At 42.9% G+C, this 23,846-nt stretch overlaps 1 protein-coding gene across 1 annotated transcript in view; it reads right to left on the bottom strand.

Moving 5' to 3' along the window:
• SLC44A3 (solute carrier family 44 member 3) overlaps positions 1-21,401 on the bottom strand; it is a gene marked incomplete at both ends in the record, with an annotated part of 59,576 nt that extends 38,175 nt beyond the window's left edge. The window contains 7 exons of the mRNA XM_084242439.1: positions 1,863-2,049; positions 7,154-7,278; positions 8,464-8,553; positions 10,241-10,401; positions 14,982-15,075; positions 15,925-16,061; positions 21,259-21,401. Coding sequence (XP_084098565.1) covers positions 1,863-2,049; positions 7,154-7,278; positions 8,464-8,553; positions 10,241-10,401; positions 14,982-15,075; positions 15,925-16,061; positions 21,259-21,401 — 937 coding nt within the window. The remainder of the gene's footprint in view (positions 1-1,862; positions 2,050-7,153; positions 7,279-8,463; positions 8,554-10,240; positions 10,402-14,981; positions 15,076-15,924; positions 16,062-21,258) is intronic.
• Positions 21,402-23,846: the final 2,445 nt, after the last annotated feature.

Below are 23,846 nucleotides of genomic sequence, written 5' to 3'. Positions count from 1 at the left end.
TGAGAACACCCCACGCGACACTTGGCAAGGGTGAGAAGAGAGCTGCTGTATCTGCCTGAGGGTGTGAGTGAGACCAATGGGCACTGCTCGGGGATCTCGCCACCCAGATTGCTCAAATCTCTTCACAAGACAAGAGAGCAGCTCACAGTCCCTTGCTAGTGTCACTGGGGCATCTTCTGAAGATCAAAACTATGTGAAGCAAAGGGATGTGGCTGACCTGCCAGCCCCAACCTGTGGCTCTGACACTGGCTGAAAGGCCTTTGAAAACAAAGGGCCTTCTGTGCACCTGGGTCAGCCCACAGGTGAGTGGGAAGGGAGGAGGGGGTTACGTGGCCTGCAAGACCAAGAGCCTGGTTTTTGTGGTGACTGGCCCCAGGGAATTGGGAAGCTGGTTGCTGCTCTGTGTGACAGGCCCCCTTTGATAAAATGGAAAGTCAACTTACTCACGGACATGTAGATTTGCTTTCCTTCCCCACTATTCCCCTCACTGTTACTCCTCTCGCTTCCGCTGACAGAGAGCTGCCGCATTTTACTCACGGGCCTGACTGAACAATGGGCTACCTTCCACCCTGCAAAGTAAACCCTCTGTGGCTGTCCCATGGCCCTTCCGGCCCTTCCAGCCTAGTTCTGGGCTGAGGCCAATCCATGTCCCCAGGGCCCTGGGCCCAACCTGGGCCTACAAGGGGAACCAAAATGGCCAGCTGGCCTTGAGGCTTGCCCCTATCTGATGGTACCCCACTTTCATGACTCACTCTCTCCTTACCCTCTGTGACTGCTCCTTTCCTCATGTCTAGCTGAGATCCCCATTGAACTGATTTGATTCTTTCTGCATTTTCTGATCAGGCAATGTCCAGCCTATACCCTGAGAAGACTTTCCTGACTCACAAAGTGGGTCAGAATCCATTTTGGGACTCTCCCTACTCCCCAAATTTCTCCTACCATGACATCCATCGACATTCACTGTGAGCAGCTTGCCATCAGTCCATGCCGATGGAATGAGTATGGCCGGAGGATAGCGCCCTCCCCTACCATCCCGCTCAGGGCCCATCCCCACAGGCGTGCCTAACACTTGTGAAGGCAAGAGTAGAAAAGACCATGTATTTCCAGCCCCAAAGCAGTGGGGATTTAATCACAGATGCCGTCCTTCATCCAGACTCACAGTGCAGAAGGGACAGGCCGTGGGGAGGTGTGTTTAAAAGGCAGAGGAGGAAGACCCATCATTGGCCCTGAGCCTCATTTGCCAAGACCTCATCTTTTTTCTGGAGCTTCTTCAGGGTAAGGTCTATTCTCCAGAGCTGTGTGTCCTGCCACCTCCGTGATGCCTCCTCCCTGCCTCCCTGGTGGTCGACCTCCGTCCCTGCCATGTCATGCACTCTTGGGCACAGCACCATGCGCCAGCCAGCTGCCATCACATCCTGCTGCATCTTGAACAGACAAACCCAAGGAGGCCTAGTTTCTATTTCTTCATGTGCACCCCAGACACCAGAACAATGGGAGGTGGTGGACAGTGTGCAGGCCCTATTCTCAAGCTCCGAAGTCAGAAGGAGCCACTGCCCTTCCCAGTTATACGACCTTTGGCCAATTACTTACTCAGAATCCCCAATTTCTTGCCTGCAACTTGATTGCCATGACATATATGCCAAAAGGGGATTTCAATGCTTAAAGGAGAGAATGCAAGTACCTAGCATGGAGCTTAGAATTTAGGACATTTTCAACAAACACTTGTTTCCTTTCATGCACCACTGAAGTCGTTAGGCACTGCTAGCCACTTGGTCCCCACAGGAATAGGCCAATGGTTCTAAAGTGGCGAGGTCTTCCATACATGAGTGCCCTGTGAGGGAGCCCACAGGCACTTCCCTTACCTGCAGTCCCCAGGCTCAGCAGCACAGCCACCCAGAGGGCCCAGAAAAGAGTAAGGATGGCAAAAGTCCACATCGGCTGGAATAGCAGGAAAGGAGAGCTGCTGATGGCTTTACTTGTGACTTGGAAAAGTTCCACTGTCAATTTTATTCTCTTTCTGAGGACGAAAATCAAGACGAGCAGAACTGCCTGGTGAGAAAGGGATTGAGAAGTTATTCAAAATGATGGAGATTATTCAAAAATAATCTTAGTCACTGGCTACTTTTACTACAATTGAATAGATAGTTTCTCATACACTAACTGAGCATCTACTATGTGCTAGTCCCTGTGCTAGGTCCTGAAGCTATTAACAGTGAATAAGACACAGTTCTGCCCTACAGGAGCTTGCAGTCTGGTCATAGATTATGAGAAAATGAGAAGAAGTTCCTGTAGGGTCAGGGAACTGTCTTGTGCTAACCCCCACCTCCTCCTACACACAGAGCAGCCAACACACTCATTGAGTGTTGAAGGACTCCAAAGGGCACGGGAACACAAGTATAGCAGGAAACAACAGTGATTGTTCCTTCCAGTAAACTTCTGTGACTTCTCTACCAGCTGTGGCCTCCCTGCATATAAATATTAAAGAAACAAACCACCTTTCACCCCACATTCCTACCTAGTCACTGCTATCTCCCTCACTCCCTTCACAAAGGCCTTCTTCAAAGGCGTCTCCACACTCACAATCTACACTTCCACCCCCAACTCATTCTTCAACCTCCAGACCTCCTACTCCTGGACACTCCCTCTTCCTAAGTGTCCTCATCTACTGTCCTGAGAAAACTCATGGAAACACCCAGTCCTACCAGCCTCAGCACACACCTGGCTCTTGCCCACTCCTTATTCAAACTCTTTCCATTCTTCACTTCTCTGGTTGGACTTTTTTCTGACTCTCCTCTGACTTCTTCAGTTGTTTCTTCGATCTTTGGGGGTATTTCGTACTCCTTTGTGGTTTTAGCATCCTTTCTAGATCCTTATAACTTTCAGATGAAATCCTCTAGCCTCGCCTTTCTCGAGGAGCTAGCGAGTCAGCATATCCATCACTGACTAGAGTCTCAGTGTCACCTGTTCTCATTACCTTCATCCTAACACCTCCACTTTCCCTGATTTCCCCTATCTCATGTGGCCCCAGTTTTTCTGGACTGTCTGAGAATGAGTCATAGTCCTCTCCTCTTGCTTCCACCTATATCCTATACTTATCCTATTTTACTTACCTAAGTTAGGGTAAGTATGGGATAAGAATACTCAACCTCTTCTACTATAAATGTTTATTTATAGGAATTTCCCATTAGGTGAAGCCCTTTAAGGGCAGGACCATCCCTACTGTCCATGGAGGGGGCACAGTGCCCAGCACAATCACCGGATTTGATCCCAGTCACCTAGGGATTCAGTCTCCTGATAGATTTCTCAATCTATCTCCTCTCTCTATTCTCACTATTGATCCACAGCTCAAGTCTCATCCTCTCTCAACTAGATCCCAATAACCCTTTTTTTTTAAAAAAAAAAAAACATTATTCATGCATACAAGAACTGGGGTGTAGGCCAGAGGTGCAGGGGGTGAGAGGATTCACCAAGACAGAGTAGGGAACAGAACAGGCAGTCTGACTGAAATAAGCTGCTGAGGGGAGCAGTGGGCAAGACAGGAGAGATCTGCTGCGCTGGCCAGGAATTGAATTTGCACTACAGAGGCTGCAGACAGCTTCACAGTGCTGTGCTTAACTCCTTGTGCCATCAGGGTGGACCCCAATAACCTCTTGATAAGCCTTTTACTTTAATCCCCTTGACCGCCAACCCACTGATAAAGCAAGCTTTGTAAAGAGTAGAGCCAAGCATGTCATTTCTCTGCTCAAAATCCATCAATAGTTCCCCAGTGCCTCTAGGAAAAGACCAAAGCCATTATCACTGAAGATCAGTACATTCCCTGATGGATGGTGCCTCACTGCTCCTGCCCTCAGGTCCTACCAAGGGAAGGCTCAGCAGGCCCCTCTCTGTCCATCTGGCCCCTCTCTGTACATCTGGCCCCACATGTGCCATTCCCTTGGCCGAAAATGCCCTTGCTCTTCCAGCAGGACTTGGCCTTCCCTGTACCCCAAGGATCTCATATCAAGTGGAGGAAAACCTTCACTTTGACACTCTGGAAGATGGAGATTTTTATTTGAGAAGGTTGTCTCACAGTCACAGTGGGAAAAACTCTACAAAACTGCTTGCAGGGCTGGGAGCAGAGCCTCCTGACCTGGCTGCGGGGAAAGTCAGGGGAAGCAGGGAAGGTGCCCAGAGGAGACTGGAGAGCTGTAGGGCTAAGCAGGGATGTCCATCTCTGTGTCCTCATGTTGAACCCAATCAACAAGGAAGAGGAACTTAACATTTTTTTTTAACTGAAAAATCTTTGCAAGAGTTTGAGAAGAATGGGTGTCAGATCTATGGAAGTTTGGCAGCATTCACCAGGAGACTTTTGTGTTTGTGGAGACTTTTGATTATTATTTCCATTTCTTTACTATTTTTTACTCAAAAATTTAACACAATAATATGATATAATTTTTGGGCAAATAAACTTGGCTTCTGGCTTCTGAGTGGAATGCTGACATATGTGTAGATTTAAATACATGTGTGTTTTACAAGTTACATTATATATGTGTATAAGATGTTCTCCTTACCCTTAGAGCACACTGCAAGGAAGTTCATTGGAAGTGGTGAGCTAACTCTAACCTGATATTCCATCAGCCTTGGTGGAAGCCATCGTGACCTAATGGGGTCAGTGCTCGGAGTGTGGCCTGGGTGGGGTGGACAGCAGAGCTGACTCACCATGGGGCCCAAGCTTGACTTCATGTTCCTGGGCCCTAAGCTGTGGAGAGCTGCATTTCAACCTGTCCTATGCTGGTGCCCCGAGGCCACCATTCAATGCCATTCCTTCCATTTTCTCAACTGCCGGTGTGCACATTGACACTCCACAGCCACCAGCAGTTATACTGCAGCTGTCAGTAAAGCATATTCACAGGCATCCCCATTGTCCCAGAACAATGTTTTCAAGTTGTATTTTAAGGTTACCACTGGGAACTGGAGAGACTGGAACACATCCTCACACCAGTGGCCAAGATAGCTGGCAGCATCTTGGGGATTCAGGGAACTGGGTGAGCCTGTATTGTCACTACTGGACTTCAACAAAGGAGGGGAGAAAGTGGGGAAGATGAGATAGAAATTCCCAGGAGAGCAAGAAGAGATGGGGAGGTGTCCTTCCCAATGCTTAGATCCCTCTTCTACTAATGTTCCCCTTTCTTTCCCTCTCTAGGAAAGTGGGGATAAGAAAGAGGGGTGAAGGAGAAATGGGGCACCTGATAATCTGGCTCCCCTTGGAGATCAGTGTTGAGGATGAGGTGTGGTGCTCGCTAGAGGGACGTAGCTTGGCTCTCTCTTGCTCTACTCCTTCCCTCACCTGGTAGGGCACTGTGGGGCCGACACTGAGCTAATGGGGTGAGAAGCAGTGCAGCAGTGATTTCCCTGGGCATGGTCATCCTCTTTCTCAACAGCACATCTTGCTTCCCAGCTGCAGTCTCCAGCTGGGGTGCATTAGGGGTGGTGACCCTTCTGGCAGGAATACAGAGATTCCACAGTGGATGCCCTCAGGAAGGAGGGAAGACAACATCCCTGTGGATGAGCTGTCTCACATGACAGGAGACAAAAAAGGACGTCATTTCTCCCAGGTCTCATGGCAGGCACTGGGGCATGGATGTGGATGCAGGTCCCAGACTGCAAAGGCTGGGAGTGTTCCCTCTGCACCACGTTGGTGTCACTTGCTTTTAACACCTCTTGCACGGGGCAAGCGCTATGTCTCCACTGTGTCTTGCTAGTTCTGTTACTTAAGGCAGGGTCTTGTCCAGAATGGGGGCCCCATAAATGGTGATGGTGATGAATAATCTAGGACTTTTATGGGGATAAGCACATGCAATAGCCAGCACTTGACTGGAACTCAGGAAGTAGCAGTGACGTGTCAAATGAACAGCGTGTGAGCAGTGGTTCAATTCAACCCTCTGTACTAGCCTTGGGGCAGTCCTCACAGCCACAGCTGAAAACAGACTCTGTCTGCTTTCACCTCCCCTGTTGCTGACCTTACACTTGGTAAAGAGGAAAATTCACCCCTGGCCTGGCCTATGGGTGGCCATTGATGGTACCTCTTCTGGAGACAAAGGAAGCCCTGTGGAGGGCTCTGAGGAAAACAGGCTCTCTCCTGGCTGCCAGTCCTGCTCCCCCTCCCAATCCTGACAGCCCTAGACCTCCACCTGGGGTGCAGGAGGGGCCCTTTCTTCCCCGGCTCCTTCACAGAGCTGGCCTCAGCTAGAGGTCTGGTCCTTGCTGAGGCAGGACTAACCAAGAACTCCCCTTCACTGTCCACTTGCTCCCTGAGATGCATTTTATGTGAAGAATACCAGTCTGTAACTTCAACATAACGGAGAAATGTAGAAAATGTACCAAATCTGGGAATTGAAGAATTTCCTTAGGAGAGGGAGCTAAGTTGTTGAGAGTCTGTGTTTGCTGAAAGAATTTAATGGGCTTTTGGAAACCCCCATCTGTTGCTCCTCCATAAAATGGTTAGCAAGCAACACACCAGCAAGAATGACTGAGAGTCACCCAAAATCAAATCCAGACCCCGGGGGCATGGTGGTTCCAGGACTTCTAACAGCACCTGGGGGAGACTGGCATGATTTTCAGTTGCCAATCACTCGCCTCCAACAAAAGTATCTTGTGTTTCAAAGGTCTGTGTTTGCCTGTTTTCCACCAGGAGTTCACTGAGGGGCGGCAGGTTCTCTGAAGACCAAAATAGCCAGCAGGTTTGGAAACAAAGGGCTCTCTGTGCTGAAGGCAGCAGGAGCTGTCACACCCTTGAGAGCCTAGCATCCATTGGCTAGGAAGGCCCCTCGGCCCAGCAGGAAACAGGAGCTGTCACAGGTCCCCAGACTCACCTTACAGTCTCCACCTCACACCCACAGAGCAGAGGCTGAAAACTAATCAACCTCCGAGCATGGCAATAATGACTTTGAAAGAAGTAAGATCTTTTTCTTATCTTTGAGCACTCCTAGATAGGTATTGCAAGTAAAAAAAAAAAAAAAGCACTAAGTATGCACATACATTCACTACACTGAGATGGATGCCCATTCCAGGGAGAAAGAAAAATAAACTCTAGTTTCTAGGGGTTCAATGTAACCATTTAGATTTCAGAGTTCTGGCTGGCTACCCGACTTACTGCTGGAAGGGCAGTTCTTACCATGATAACTGTAGACACAAGTGCAAAGCCCAGCAAACACTTCATATTTTCCCTTTCTGTGTCCAGCTCTATGCTGAGGTCATTGGTGTAGTCGTAATACAGCCACCAGAGCACACCGCAGACAACTGGAAGACACGCACCACAAGCTCAGCAGGCATACCAGAGGACACCACCCTGGCGTTCAGAACCGCGTAGAAGGTGGCCCTGCTCAGCAAAGGATCCCAAATCCCTGAGGTTTTCCAGGCAGTGACCAGCCCTCACAAGGACCTGGGCAGAGCCCTTGAGGACCTGCCAGACTGAGGTGGCTCCTTGCTTTTGGGAGAAGTAGGGAGATGACCCCAGAACACAGGTGTGTCCCTTCAGCCTGGCCCACAGGTTGGGTCGGTGTGAATAGAGGGGTGTCTGGACCAATAGGTGGTGAGAAGAACATTAGAGTCCAAAGTCTAAGATATCCAATAAGCCATGGGAACCTGGATACTGGCCTGGCATCTGCAAACCTGGGTGGTTAACCTTACTTGTAAAGCTCTGCATTTAGTGGTAAAGGCTACCAAGGCCACATCCACAGTGACTACAGGAAGGTCACAGTCATCATGACAAGCCATGATGGCAGCTGGGCATGTCCTACAGCACAGACATACTGGGCAACTGGGAGCTACAACCTCTAAATTGCTGAAGCCGGGGCTTAAAAATCTAAGGGGAAATTGAAAGCTAGGGGAATGAAATACTAAGATCATACTAATTACTAAAAATTAAAATAGCCTGTGTATCAGTTGGTAAAGAGCCAGTGCCTTGGGGCTCCTGCATGCCCATGCTCCTGAACCCCCTTTCCTGACAACTTCTGGATGGACGCACAATTCAGCTAGTGAAGGGAAGCTGTGGGCACATGAGAGGGTCTCCAGGACCCAGTCCCTGCTCAGGGCCTGAGTCTCTTCTGACTGATGTCCTGTCTCTTTGCAGGACAATTGTGGGCATCCAAATGCCAGTGGATGGCATGAAATGTCATAAGGAATCCTTTAAGATGCTTCCAACAGGCACTGGAATTCGTTTTTAATGGTATGTTTACCAGGAGCACTTGGGCAGGTGCACGCCAGAGGTGTCATAGTGCAGATGGCTGTGCTGCCATCTCTGAGACCTCAGCGAGTCTCTCTGTCATCTCTGGGTCTAGGTCTTTGCCAAGGAAAGATGAAGAGGCTGGATTTGAGACTCTCTAAGACTCCATTTAACTCAACAATGCCAACTTTGGAGTTCTCTACTTAATGGAAAGTCTTTCCATGTAATCAAAAGCAAGTCAATCAAGGAGAAATACTTACACAACAATCCCAAAATAACCAGTGCAATGAAAATGTGAATCAGAAGAGTGGTGATGAATCGAAAGGTGAACATCATGGCCAAAGACAGGGCTGAAAAATTAAGCAGAACTTGTAAACTCAGCAGCAGTCATTGGAGGGTGACAAGGGTAGGGCTACAGTGACCAAACCCTCTCAAGAATGGGGGCTGGGGATTTTCTTCAATTTCTAAATATCTTGGGACAGCTACCAAATACCAAACAAAAATATGACACTTCAGGACACCCCTGAAGCCTCCACAAGTTCGCTACAATAAACCTGTGTCTGAAAGTGGAGCACTCTTCTGAAATTAAAAAAAAAAAATTTAAAGCATGTCTTATTCTCAAATATATAAATCTTTATCTTTATTTTTTTCTTTTAAGTCCAAATAAACTATTAAAATATTTTTTATCACACTTAATTTTTTTGATTTCACACTAGGCTTGTGTAAAGTTCCAACTTTGAATGTTTTCAGATAGTCTTATTAAATATGACAAACTAATGCCTTTTAAAAATGAAAATTTTAAGATTCCAATGATATGATATGTTATACATGTAAAAATCCTACGTGATTTTCCACCATTTAGTTTTTTAAAGTTATAGATTTTTTCTGAGTATTTCCATGACTCTATACATACTAGTTTTTTTTTCCTCAACAAGAAACCATGGTTATGTACAGATATTCTGGCGCAGAGGTTAAGGACATGGGTCTGGGAATCTGACAGGTCTGGCGTGAGAATCAGTTCTGCCACCTATTCTCCTAAATGTGTCACCTTGGTCAAGTCTCTCTAAGTCTCAGTCTCCTGACTGCAACATATGGTTATAGGATTCTGGTGAGGCTCTTAATGAGTTAAGAATAAGCACAATACCTAGCACCTTTCGGTCATAAAATGTCTTCATATTATATAAAGATGATCATTTAAGCCTCCCTATGTGTTCAGGAGTTAGTATAATTAATGAAATTATGGAAAGCACAATTTGTAAACTGGCAAAATTATGTTACTTGCTAACCAGAGTCCTCTCTCCACCAATAAGTTGGGAGGCAGCCCCGGGGGAAGAGTAGATAAAGGTCACCACTACTGCCTAAAGCAGCAAACTTGCACACAGAAAAAGTCAACTCTTAATAAAACTCAAGCTGAAACACAGCAAAGGGGAAGTCAAAGGCCAGGAGTTGAATGCTGCTTGCAGAAATGCCTGGAAAGAGGCACGTCTTGGCTCAAGGCCTTAACCTGTGACAACCCAGAGCAGGCATTTCCTGTTTCCTTGGAGCATTCAGACACATGAGGCCATTGCTGTCTGATGTTATTTATCATGGACACACACACCTCCATCCTTAGTTCACCAAGCAGCCTTCTGATCTGGCCTGATGACAGGCCCACTGGCCAGCAGGCATGAGTTTCTTGTGCCCTGACAACTGTGCTCTTGAGGCCAGTTCACAAACTGGAAGCCTGCCTTACACATCCATCCTTTATATTTCGAGCTCAGACCCTGCGACTTGGTCACTATAATAAGGGAACCCCCAAGCTGGTGAGGCCTCTTAGTGGAGAGCCAACCAAGCTGGGGTTTCCACAATCTTGTTGCCCCCTCCCCTACTTGAACTTGAAAAATTGAAATTATCTAAAGAGAAAATAAATATACAAAGTAAAGTTTTATATTTTAGTCAAAATGTTAATTTTCATTGTACAACAGACACAGGCACTAAAAATTTTCACATACTCACTGAAAGAAGTATGTCACTGAAAGAAAATATACTGAAAATTACCTAATGCGAAGATACAGAGGCCGAGGATTGTGTCTCTTGCTGACATGATTCCACTTAGAATCTGATGGAGGGTGTCCACATCATTTATCAAGACAGAAGCAAACACAGAATAGCACTCTGGTGTTTGAGGGATGCAGCGGTTAAACAAGGGGAAAGACTTGCTAAAAATAAAAGAATAAATGGTAAAGACATTTATTTACTTTTCTTTAAAAAATGTTTAAAATTCTCTGCAACCAAGTAAGCATAAGATCTGCAATAATAAAAGGCGGTTTAGTGTGTTGTTTGCAAAGTACACATGGCCAACTGTGTTGCTGCAGCATGGGCTGATGCACTGGGTAGGAAACTGGTTGTGGGGACCCACAGAGACCTAAGCCAGGAATATAAAACAGGAGAGCAGCACTTCTGATGGTGCTTGAAAGTCTTGCTTTGAATACAGTGAGAGCTTAATAAAGGAGTGATAAATGTCTGAATGAAGCTGTGGCTGATAACTTGGGTAGAGGAGAAAGCTGACCATTTTTTGAAACTTTTCTTCTCTGGAATGTGCACCTTGTTAAATTTATTGCTAGGTACTTGCATAGTTTTATATGTGTTTTTTTTTTGTTGTTGTTGTTGTTGTGGTAAAAGAATCTTTTAAAAATATATTAATGCTACAGATTTTGGTATATTAATTTTGTCCTCTGCCACTTAAATAAGTTCTCTTATCATTTGTATGTTTTCTGTTCATTTTCTTGCTTTCCAATTTTTATTTTATTTTTTTAAAGAATTATTTATCTATTTATACAAGAACCGGGGCACAGGCCAGAGGTTCGGGGGCGCTGTGGGAGAGGATTCACCAGGGCCAGAGCGGGGAACAGAACAGGCAGACTGACTGAAACACACTGCTCAGGGGAGCAGCGGGAGAGGCAGGAGAGGTCTGCTGCACCATATGGGCAGCTCCCTGGTCGGCTGGGGATTGAACTTGTGCTGCAGAGGCCACGGACAGCCCACATAGCGTGGTGCCCAACCCCTTGCGCCACGAGGGAGGCCCTTCTAATTTTTAAAACTCTGTTTTTGTTTTTCTGTTACTAAGCAGAATCAGAACATCAATGAATCAGAGTTGTTTTGAATGCAAATGTTTAAACTTCCATTTAACATTTCTGAAAAATAGGATAAGATATAGATTCAATGACATTTTGTTTGCTTTTGTGCAAAATGCCTGAAGACCTTAATTTTGTTAATATGTCAAAATGTTGTCAATTTTATTAACTATGGTGCTTTTACACATTGAAAATCCTCTGCTGGTAAGGACTAAAGACCCACCTTAGCCCTGAGGGTGACAGAGAGAGGCCTATATAGTGAGGGTTGCCCCCAATGATGGCTGACCAGCTGCCCCCTGAGTACTTCATTAGCTGGGATGCATCATTTTTGGCCACAGACTGTGTTTTTTCCCCCACTTTTGCTTTTGCTCTACCTACCAGCAGAGTCCCTCAAATTTGCAGAAAGCACTTTGGAGAGTGTACTATATATTTAGATGATGCTGTCAGAATAGAATTTGTTAGAATGCATAGATGCAAACAACTCAGAGCATGCAATACACCTATGTGGAAAACTAGAATTTATGGGAAGGGAAAACACAGGTCTTTTACATTTTAAGTACAGAGGAGACTAAAAACAGTATTATTGTAAGAATAAAGGGGGAAAGATATGCTTGCTTCTTATCTTCAGTATTTTTTCATTTCTCTTGAAAGCTTATTCCTAGGTACACAAACCTACTTGCTATTTGGTCATTGCTCTAAGAGGGTAGGTAATACCTCATATGACCAATAGAGGAAGAAGAAACAATTGATTTAGTCAGAAAGAGGCATTTAGAAATATTCTTTGGCCCTATAGCCACACTTCTCATGTTTTCAAGCTTTTTACTCTTGGCACTGCTCTTCCACGATAAATATGATCATTTCCATCTTAAAACAAGCACTTGCTTGTGTAGGAAAAGGAAATGAAGCCCTCAAGCCTACTTCTGTCTTCCTAACTCTGTCCAAGAAAGACCAGTCAATCAGTGGTTTTGTCTTTACTTGAAAAGTTAGTGTTGGAAAGGTCTGAATGTAAAGAGGCAAAGGATGAGGACTGGCTTGGGAGACAGAAAAGATGGTGACAGGGCCTCCCCAGTGGCGCAGCGGTAGAGCGCTGGGTTGCAAAGCTGCCCGCAGCCTCTGCGGCGCCGGTTCAATCCCCGGCTGCTCCCCGGCCACCCGAGGAGGGTCCCACATGGCACGCAGACCTCTCCTGCCGCCCGCTGCTCCCCTCAGCAGTGTACTTCGGTCCTTCTGCCTGTTCTGCTCCCCGCTCTGGCTCTGGTGAATTCTCTCACCCTCCCGCGCTTCTGACTGTACCCAGTGCATGTATAAACAAAACAAACAAACAAACAAATAAATAAATAAAAACATGCCTCTATTAAAAAAAATATTAAAAAAAAAAAAAGAAAAGATGGTGACAGTTGGTACAGGACTTGCCCCCCCCCACCCCCAGTTAGGTGTGAGCCTAAAGGGTCCTTTCACTAGCCAACATAAAACCAATGGAGCCAGACTGTTGTTCTGGATTATAGAAACACGTAAGGATGCTGTTTAGGTTTGAATGGCAGCTCCTCCTCTTTCTGGTTATACAATCGTAAGCTGTTATACAATCACATCCATTTTTCCACTTGTAAAAAGTGGATGAGAATGATGCCAACAGCGTGGAGATTATGTGAAGTTGCAGTAAGTTAATATATTTCAGGAGCTTAGAAATGTACCTGGCAAGTGTCAAAGGCTCTATAAATGTTCATTATTATCATAAGCAACAGCAACATGCAAATTTCCCATGAAATTACAGTTGCCATCACAGTTAAAGGAAGGGGAAGATTTATCAAACCCTGGTTAGCTTGAAACATTAAAATTTCCAGTATCCTTAATTCCTTTTGAAGTTACAGTTACAAATACCCTTAAAAAATACTTCTCAAAAGGCAAATATTGCATGGTCTCATTTGTATGTGAAATCTAAAATAGTCTCATAGGAGATAACTGATGGTGGCGGTGGTGTGTGGGGAGATGTTGGTCAAGGGTATATAGTTTAAAAAAAGTCCTTCTCTGTAAGTGTTAAATAATTTTCTTTCAACCTATTAAAATACTGTAGATCCCCTCTACCTCCACAGCTTCAGTTATGTCTCACTGAGACATGCTTATGATGGCTGAAAAAAGCCAGAATTAAAAAAATAAGATATAACAGAAAAATGAAATGGACACTCCTTTCTGTAAATAATCCTCTTCCCTTTTTAACTACTTATATCATGAAATGTTTATTTGAGAAAGGAATGCCACAAGGCTGGCCAACTATATCCTCCTATTCAGTTAAAATCTACTCTTTTTTTATGTACCTGCTATTTCAGCATTTTTTGAAGCGGTACTTGCAACCTACTAGACCATTAAGATAAATTAGTTTTTTAAAAAAGTGAAAACAGAATAGGAACTATTAGTGTGAATCATACTCATTAAGGGGAAATCCTGTTTTGTGAGACTTTTATTTCTGTTTCCTGTACCTTCTGAACGAAGGTCTGTGCACACTCGGGCTGTGATGGAATACATTTCTTACTGTGAGTCCCAACCAAAAGTTTGATAAACGCAGTTGTAGACAGTTGGCAGCATGGCTTATTCTCCTTAAATTATCATTAATTCTCTGAGATTTTGCAAGGGGTCTCACTGACGGTAAACAGAGGTATGATTTTCAAAAGAATGTTAATGCAAAATAAATAATCCAATTAGTACATCTTAGCATCTTGATGGTGGCATGATGGTTAAATATGTCTCTCCCCTTAGCCTTCACAGTGACTCAAATGTGAGCCATTCACCATGGTAATGCAACCACAGTGTCCTCATTTCAGCTTTATTCTGCAAATACTTATAAGATGCCTCTAGGTACCAGGTACTAACCTAGTTGACAGGGATGAGCAAGACCCTGAAAGAAGTTCACTTGCTTTGGGAGGACATGTTTTCTGTTCTCATTAAGAAGGAAAGTATGGAGGCCTCCTTGGTAGCGCAAGCGGTTAAGACGCTACCTGCAGCCACTGCAGCACTGATTCAATCCCTGGCCAGGGAGCTGACCCACATGGTGCAGCAGACCTCTCCTGTCTTGCCTGTTGCTCCCCTCAACAGTGTATTTCAGTCAGTGTACTGTTCTGTTCCCCACTCTGTCTCTGGTGAATACTCTCACCCTCCCCCCACCTCTCTGCCCTGTACCCCAGTTCTTATGTGCATAAATACATAAATCTTAAAAAAAAAGAAGGAAGGTGTGGTGGTCACTTGGCCTTCCCCTCTTAGGTCTGATTCTCATGGAGCAGCAGTCTAGAGCTCTAGTAACTGACAATGTCTGGCTTCAAGAAAAAAGCTAAATTAAGTAATTTCTCATCTATAATAAAAAGTTGAGAAAAAAATACACACAAGCTATTTTATAAAACCACAAGCTACTTTTTGCTAACCCCAATGTTGTCATTTGAAGACCTTTACATTACTTGCTGAGTTTTTCTTTATTTAGCCTGGTTACTAATCCATTTCCTTTATGTATATGCAAATTGTCCCTCCTTGTTTATTCCTGGATTCCTGTAAACTCCCTACAAATAAAGGCTTTACCTGATACTTCCTTTGTGCTTCCTATAATACCCAGAAGAGTAACAGGCATGTACCAAGCACCAATAACTTGCTGATGGATAAGGGAAAAGAATGGAAATTTTTACCTTGGAGGAACTGGTAGTTTCGGGCACAATGAGTGTGCTTTTGGATTCTGGGTGTAGTTGAAGGAATTCAAACTATAAACACACAGGTGAGACCCTGGAAGAAGACACAGACATCTATCTTCCTATCTGGTACTCATTTTTCTAGGGGAACCAGTAAGGAAACACTAGTCACTTTACCAAGGACAGAATAAATCTCTTCAATTTAGAAAACAGGTCTATAGGTGATCTGAACACAAAAAAGAACAAGCATATAATCCGAGGTCAGGTTAGGTCCTTTCTTTCTTACTCTCTCCCAAACCTTAAATTCAAAATTAAGTTATGAGTGATACTACAATGGCTTGGAGGTCATTTGAAGATGATGTATAGTATAGGCTTGATATTTTTAACCCAACCCTGTCAATATTTTTTTAAAAATCTGGTACACCATCTCATAGGCAGATAACATTTACAGTAGGTGCCTTGAATTCCTTTGGTGGTTTAATACTCATAACATAAACCTTAAATGTAGGCTCAGAACAAGATACTCCAATTACACAAATGGTTTTGGTATAAATTAATGATTCTTCCACCACTCAGTGAAAATATGCATGGGCCCAACATTTTAATGAAATGAGGGTATCCCTTGCCTGGGGTACCCTTAGGACTAGATGTGCCCATGTGCCCAGACTCTCTAACCATCAGGCCAAATGTCAGCATTACTCTATGGAAGCTCACTCCCCAGCAGGGAGCAGAAAACAGCTAAGGTTGCAGATAAATCCAGATTTACCTGAATGAAACTGAATAAGCTCAAAAGAAAACTTTTTTTTGCCTTCCCCACAAAAGACAATTTCCACTTTCCCAGAAAAAGCTGTGTTGGTAAGTTAGTTCAGCCTGGTCTCCCCAGTTCCCCCACTGTGGTAACAATTCTCAGAAGAGAGATAGAGCCCTGCCCCTCTGTGCCTACCACTGCTGTTGGCAAAGAGCTGGACCTCTTCCAGTGTGTTGAGCTGCTCCTCAGGACACCTGGATACACAAAGGACAGTGGAACTGAGCCTCATGTCTTTGATGTCCAGGTTGCAGGAATTCATAAAGAATACATGTCTAAGAGACAGGAAAGACAAGGATGTGTAAAGCATTTTCTCTCTTTGGGTGTCATTGTGGGCATTAAAAATATCCACATGCCATCAAATGTGGGAATAACTAAGGCAGGCTTTTATAGTCAAATGCTTCATTATAAGTTAACATGAATTATGTCTGCTGGGGGGTAGTCTATGGAATTGTGCAGCTTGTAAACTATGCTTGAATGTTAACAGAACTTTGTTTTTCTAGATTCAGCAATCTCTGGGGGATAACAGTGAAAAGGTATTGATTAAATTGTTTCTGGATTGTTAGAACTGACCAGCACATAAACTACTCAATGAAATCCACAGAAAGCATATTTGCAACCGAGGGCACTCAAACACACTTAAGAGCATTGCTGATCCCAGGGAAGTGAGAAGTGGGAGGGAGGGGTCCAGTGTGTGACTAAAGGTTTGTCCCTCTCCCTGATTCTGATTGAGAGCCAGGAAACTGATAGGGTACTTCCCGCTGCAGCTACCCAGTGGTAGGTGGGACACAAAAATAGAACTGGTAGTTGCCATTACGGGTTATGGGTTTGGCTAGCAGTGGTAGCTCCCAGACACATGGCCAATATCATCTGGGTTGCTGGGGTCAGAGGAATGCTGGAGGCATCTTCTTTGTGAGTGACACCCACAAGTACAGGCCGAAATGCTACCCCCACCTAGGTACTCACTCCATGCCCACAAGACTTCTTTGTGAACGACACCCACAAATACAGGCAGAAATGTTACCCCCATCCAGGTACTCACTCCATGCCTGCAGATTCATATTTGGTGACTCCAAACTTATACTCAGGACCAATTTGACAATTAAGATTTTGCTCTTAGTGGCCGCTTTTGATCAAGTTTCAAATTATTATATGGTAGCCTCCTTAGAGAATCATGATTCAGGATTTCTCACCTTCAGGGGGTTCCTGTCTCTTCTCTCCTTTGCTGTGTAAGAGCTAGAAGTGGTTGATGTGCCGCCACAATGCCATAACTGAGAGTATGGACAGGGGTAGGGGAGGAAATGAGACCAAGCATTCCCAGCTGAGATCCAGGTATTTATACATAGAGACAATACTGTAGTTGGTATGTAAATAGTAACAAAAAGTTGAAATCCTGATTCTAATGCATTATAAACAATAATGGCAACAACTAACATTTATAAAGCCTTCACTTAGCTCATACAGAATCTCAATGAATCCTTAAAACAACCTTGTGCGGTGGGCATAAAAATAAGTTTTAAAAGATGAAAACTAGGCTGCGAGAGGTTCCTTACTCTGCCTAAGGTCACACAGCTTGAAGGTAGCAGAGGCTGAATTTGAACTTAAAGTGGATTGATTCTAAAACCTGTGTCCTTCACTGCACCCCAAAAAATCTGAGTACACATTTTCTCAAGCACACATTCTCCAGAATTGATCATTCTCCAGAATTGATCACATACTGGGTCACAAGACAAACATCAACAGATACATGAAGATCAAAATTATTCCAACTATCTTCTCCGATCATAAAGGCATCAAAATAGAAATAAATCATGAAAAGAAAACAAGGAACTCTCCCACACATGGAGATTGAAATCCACACTACTAGAAGACCACGGGACTAATGAGAGATCAAAGAAGAAATTAAAAAATACTTTGAGTTGAATGACAAGGAGGGCACCACTTTCCAGAATGTATGGGATGCAGCAAAAGCAGTAATAAGAGGAAAATATATAGCAATACAGGCTCACATCAATAAAAAAGAAAGAACTCAAAGAAACAACCTAATCTCACATCTCAAAGAACTAGAAAAAGAACAACAAATAACCCCTAAAGCCAGTAGAAGAAAGGAAATAATAAAAATCAAAGCAGAAGCAAACAAAATAGAATTAACAAAAAAAGTCCAAAAGATCAATGAAACCAAAAGTTGGTTCTTTGAGAAAATAAACAAAATAGACAAACCTCTAGCCAGGCTCACAAAGAAAAAAATGGGAGAAAACACATATAAATAGGATTATAAATGAAAGAGGAAAATCACAACAGATTCAGTAGAAATTAAAATAATCAGAGATTACTATGAACACTTTATGCAAACAAATTCAACAACCTAGAAGAGATGGGCATATTCCTAGAACAATATAATCATCCAAAGCTGGACAAAGAAGAAATAGAACACCTAAACAGACCAATTATAAGGAGCAAAATTGAGGCAGTAATCAAAGCACTCCCCAAAAACAAAAGTCCAGGTCCAGATGGCTTCACAAATGAATTCTACCAAACATTCAGCAGTGTATTAGTGCCTATCCTATACAAACTCTTTCAAAAACTGAAAAAGAAGGAATACTACCAAATATGTTCTACAAAGCCAACATTACACTAATACCAAAACCAAAAAAAAAAAAAAAAAGAACCAAAAAAAGAAAATCCTCAACAAAATCCTTGCCAACAGAAGTCAACGATGCATCAAAGGGATATTACACCACGATCAAGTGGGATTCATCCCAGGGGCACAAGAATGGTTCAACATACAAAAATCGATCAGTGTAATCCAACACATCAACAAAAAGAAAAATAAAACTATATGATCATGATCATATCAATAGATGCTGAGAAAGTATTTGACAAAGACCAACATCCATTTATGATGAAGGCCCTTGAAATTCTCGGGATAGAAGGAACATGTCTAAACGTGATAAAAGCCATATATGACAAACACACTGCCAATATTATTTTCAATGGCGAAAAGCTGAAAGCCTTTCCTTTACGATCAGGAACAAGACAAGGATGTCCTCTATCACCACTGCTCTTCAATGTAATACTGGTGGTCCTAGCCAGGGCAGTAACACAAGAGAAAGACATAAAAGGAATGCAAATAGGGAAAGAAGAAATAAAACTATCACTATTTGCAGATGATATGATAATATACATAGAGAACCCTAAAAACTCCACAGAAAAACTACTCAAAATAATCAACCAGGTCAGTAAAGTAGCAGGATACAAAATCAACACTCAAAAATCAGTAGCCTTCCTATACACAAACAATAAATCTAAAGAAGAATAAATCAAGAAAACCATCCCTTTTATAATTGAAACCAAAAAAAATCAAATACTTCGGAATAAACCTAACAAAAGAGGTGAAAGACCTATACAAAGAAACTTATAAAACACTGTTAAAAGAAATAGAAGAAGACACAAAGAAATGGAAAGACATCCCCTGCTCATGGACTGGAGGAATTAACATTAAAATGCACATCCTACCAAAAGCAATATACAGATTCAATGCTATTCCAATAAAAATGTCAATGACATTCTTCAAAGAAAGAGAACAAATACTGATCAAACTCATAAGGAACCACAAAAAAACTATGAATAGCCAAAGGCCTACTGATGAAAACAAAGGAGAAAGGAGGTATCACACTTTCAAACTTCAAGCTATACTACAAAGCCATAATAATTAAAACAGTTTGGTATTGGAACAAAAACAGAAACAGACCAATGGAACTGAATAGAGACCCCAGCCCAGAAATAAAGCCACACTTATATGGACATCTGATCTTTGACAAAGGAGCAAAGAACATGCATGCAATGGAACACAGACAGTTTGTTCAATAAATGGTGCTGGGAAAACTGAATCACCACATGTAAAAAAATGAAACTAGATCACTATCTCTCACTGTGCACAAAAATCAACTCAAAGTGGATAAGAGAACTGGACATAAGACCTAAAACCATAAAATATATAGAAGAAAATATAGGTAAACACTACAAGATACATCGCAATAACATCATTATTTCTTTTTTAAAGAGTCATTCATTCATTTATTTATTTATTTATTTATTTATTTATACAAGCACTGGGTACAGTCAAAAGAACGGGAGGATAAGAGAATTCACCAGAGACAGCGCAGAGAGCAGAACAGGCAGACTAGACTCATCATGCAAAGCAAAGACAGTCAAGGAAAAGATTAACACCTGGGATTACATCCAACTGAAAATTTTCTGTACAGCTAATGAGACATATACCAAAACAGAGAGACACCCCACTGATTGTGAAAAAAAATCTCTGTACTCCATCCAACTGAAGGAACTGATCACAAAGATATACAAAGAACTCACATGACTCAACAAAAACAAAATAAACAATCCAGTCCAGAAATGGGTGGAAGAACTTAAAAGACATTTCTCCAAAGAGGAAATGCAAATGGCCAACAGGCATATGAAAAAATGTTCAACATCCCTTATAATCGGGGAAATGCAAATCAAAACCACATTAAGATACCACCTTACACCAGTAAGAATGGCACATATCAAAAAAACAAGCAACAACAAATATTGGCGAGGATGCAGTTACAAAGGAACTCTCCTACATGCTGGTGGGAGTGCAAACTGGTCCAACCACTATGGAAAGCTGTCTGGAGTTTCCTCAGCCTACTAAAAATGGAGCTACCCTATGACCCAGCAATTCCACTACCACAGGGATCTACCCAAAGGACACAAAAACATTGATTCAAAAGATCACCTGTACCCCTATGTTTATTGCAGCACTATTTACAATAGGTAAAACCTGGAAACAACCCAAATGTCCAAAATAGATGCCTGGATCAAGAAGATGTGGTGTATATACACAATGGAATATTATTCAGCAATCAAAAAAGATAAACTCATGCCATTCGCAGCAACATGGATGGAGCTAGAAGGAATTATGCTCAGTGAAATAAGCCAGAAGGAAAAAGAAAAATAGTGCATGGTTTCACTTATAGAGGAATATAGGGGAACCAAATAAGACATTAGTATAAAAAATAATAACAGTACAAAACACAACAAAGCAAAAACAGACAATTATAAATCAGAGACATACTACAGGAGAGGAGGCGGAAGAAGGATCAGAGGGAGGGAGGGAGGAGCACAGGGGGCTGAGGTGTTGGCGCATGGGTGCTTTGGGGAAGGAAACTCTATGGGGACTACACCTGAGGGGGTGGGGGAAGCAAATATTGTTTAAAAATGAACAATGATGTAAAAATATAAAAAAAATAATAAAATATTAAAAAAACTGTGTCCTTACACACACACACACACACACACACAACCTCCTTCTTTATAATGAAATGGGGTGGTACAGTTTTGAATGGGAGAAGTTTCCAGGCTCTAAATGACTAACCTGACAAAGTTTTGAAGTACAGCCTCTAGAAGTTGGGGGCTTATTTGGACACTTACTTTTTTAGGGTCATGTCCTGGCCTGAAAGAGGAGCCCCGTCTACTGGGTTGTTCTTCTTGCCACACACGTTGCCAAAGCTGTCGTAGCCAAAGAGGAGTCTTCCCGTGGCTCCAGTCACCACCGAGTAGCCCATGAGGAACATCTGGAGAACCCAGGAGGCAGGTGAGAGCATGGTCAAAGGGCTGAAAACACAGTTCCCCAATTCCCAAGGATGTTGATAGAAAAAGGAACCAGGTAAACCATGAATCTTCTTGGCATCCCTGCATCTCTGTTCTCAGCAACCATGTGGACAGCTTGACTAAGGATGCTCCTCCTCCCATGTTCGATTTAACAGATTAGGTAGGGAGAATATTCTAAACTACAGAAATTGATTGTTCTCTATTTTCTCACCTCTGTGCTTCTCATACTTTTTTTCTCCTGTCACTTTTCCTTCTTGGCCTAACTTTACAAAGACAACTTATTTTTTTCCTCTTGAGTTTCCTGGTTTATCCAAGTCATCAGGGCAAGTTTACTTTTTCCCTGCCATTCCATTACAATTTTAAATCACCAAAACCTTGCTCTAGTTTGAAACATACTATTGTAATTTCATATGGTAGGTGATATAGTAGGTGTGTATACCAAGTATGGTGGAGCTATTAAGGAGAAGATCACTGTGGGAGATCTGGATAACAGTGTTAGAAGATAAGTGGGAATGGGCAAGGTAGGACAGGTCACCAGGCAAGTAAGCAGAGGCAGAGATGGTCCAGACTTTGTGTCTGCCTCTCATGCAAATATAAACAAAGTCTGGCACTCTTTCTCTTTGCAACAGACCATCCCTACTTGTAATTCTGACCCCTAATCCTAAACTTCTTTTGTTCAGCTCTAACACAGGAACAGGACCATCTATAATCTGTCCAGCATGTCCCTTATCACTGGGAAGGACAACACAAGACAAGGAAGCTGAAGAGCAGGGGCAGAAAAAGCCTCTTTGCTCTGTTTTAAGTATCTGTGGTCTTAAAATGTTGCGGAAAATAGCAAAAGCTCGTCATCTAAGGAAGGACTCTCATTATTCAAATTTAACATAGTAGAGAGAATTCAGATATATTAGAGCCTTCAGATTTATTTTATAAATGAAATGGAATTTTAAAGCAGTTTCCAGCTCTGCCTCCTCTCAAATGGTTTATAATTCTTCAGGCCATGATGGGTCAGATTGCTGTTGGGCTGAGAGAATGTAGTGGTGTGCTAGGTTTGAATTGTGGAGGGGCTGGCTGGGAAAGATCATTAAATGACATCAACAACCCAAGGTCAAAGCTGTAGGCATAGGCAGGACAGCTGCTCCCTTAATTTATACAAAAGCAGACCCAGATAAAGCAGCAGCCATCTGTGAAGACATTAAAGAGGTAGAGCTGCAGGTACAGTTTCTCTCAGCTGCCACAGGATAGCTCTTAGGGCCGTGGACAACCAACACAGAACCTTGGATTACACCTTTCTAACTTCCCTTGCAGCCACATCAGTCTAGGTGATAAAGTTGAATACAAAAGACCTTCTTACTTGAAATGAGGAACAAACCTGATATCTTAGAGCCTATTCAAATTTAATTTTTTCCAACAAAGGTAATTATGACCTGGTAGCTATTATTGGATTTTATAAATTAATCAGTCACCATGCTGCAAGTAGTATGCCTTAGTCTGGAATGGATAACTTCATGGCCTGGTCTTTGAAGAAATTGAGGGAGGCTTTTTCTGCTGTTATCTATAATACTAAAATAAGTATAAAAGATTCAGCTTCCAAGAGACTCTCCAAGGACAAAATGACATAGTTTGATGAGGCCCACTCACCCTTGTCCATATCTGGAAACTAGACTGGGAACAAAGCCTTCTCTCCCTAGAGGGTTTGTTTACATGTTAGTAGCTAAAGTGCCACATACTAAGAGTGTGTACATTCTGCCCAGCTAGGAGTAATTTATTTTTGGATCACCCTGGATTTTCCCCTATTAGGGGAAAAGTAAACTTTTGAGGAATATTTTGGGGACTAAAATGATAAAATGAACTTCCAGGCAGTGAGATGAAATAATACAAGAAGACACACTGGCCTATGATTAACATCCATTGCAAATGTGAATCTCATTTCCTAATGGAGTCTTCTGTTAGAATGTGGTCTGAGGCAATAAAAGAACCTCTCCAGTTTAGACCACCTAGAGGTTTAGCCTGGCAGGATGTCAGGAGACCAGTGACAGAATTCCCATAATGGCAGGTGTCTCTCCTCTCTCACTGCCTCACAAACTTTTACCTGGTACCATCTGGAGACCTTGTCTTCCTCAGGCCAGGCACTCGGAATGCTGTTTACACTTAGGACACAGTTATTTTGGACACAAACACACCTTGTCAAGTCCCTGTCAATCACTCCACTTACCAAACCAGTCCAAAAGAGAAAGAACAGGAATAACCATGTTGTGTCCGTGCATTTCCTATAAATCTGAGGCCTCCACTCTCTTTGCTTGCATGTTCTCTCTGCAGAAACCTTCCAGAAGAAGAAGAAGGGGGAAAATGAGAGAAAGGGAATAAATAACCATATGGGTCCCCTCCTGGCCATTGAACTTAGACTTAAA

The sequence above is a fragment of the Talpa europaea genome (genome assembly GCF_964194135.1).
Source record: "Talpa europaea genome assembly, chromosome: 9".
Lineage (NCBI taxonomy): Eukaryota > Metazoa > Chordata > Mammalia > Eulipotyphla > Talpidae > Talpa > Talpa europaea.
The sequence above is the reverse complement of the archived record's forward strand: the minus strand, read 5'-3'. Positions and strand labels throughout refer to the sequence as shown.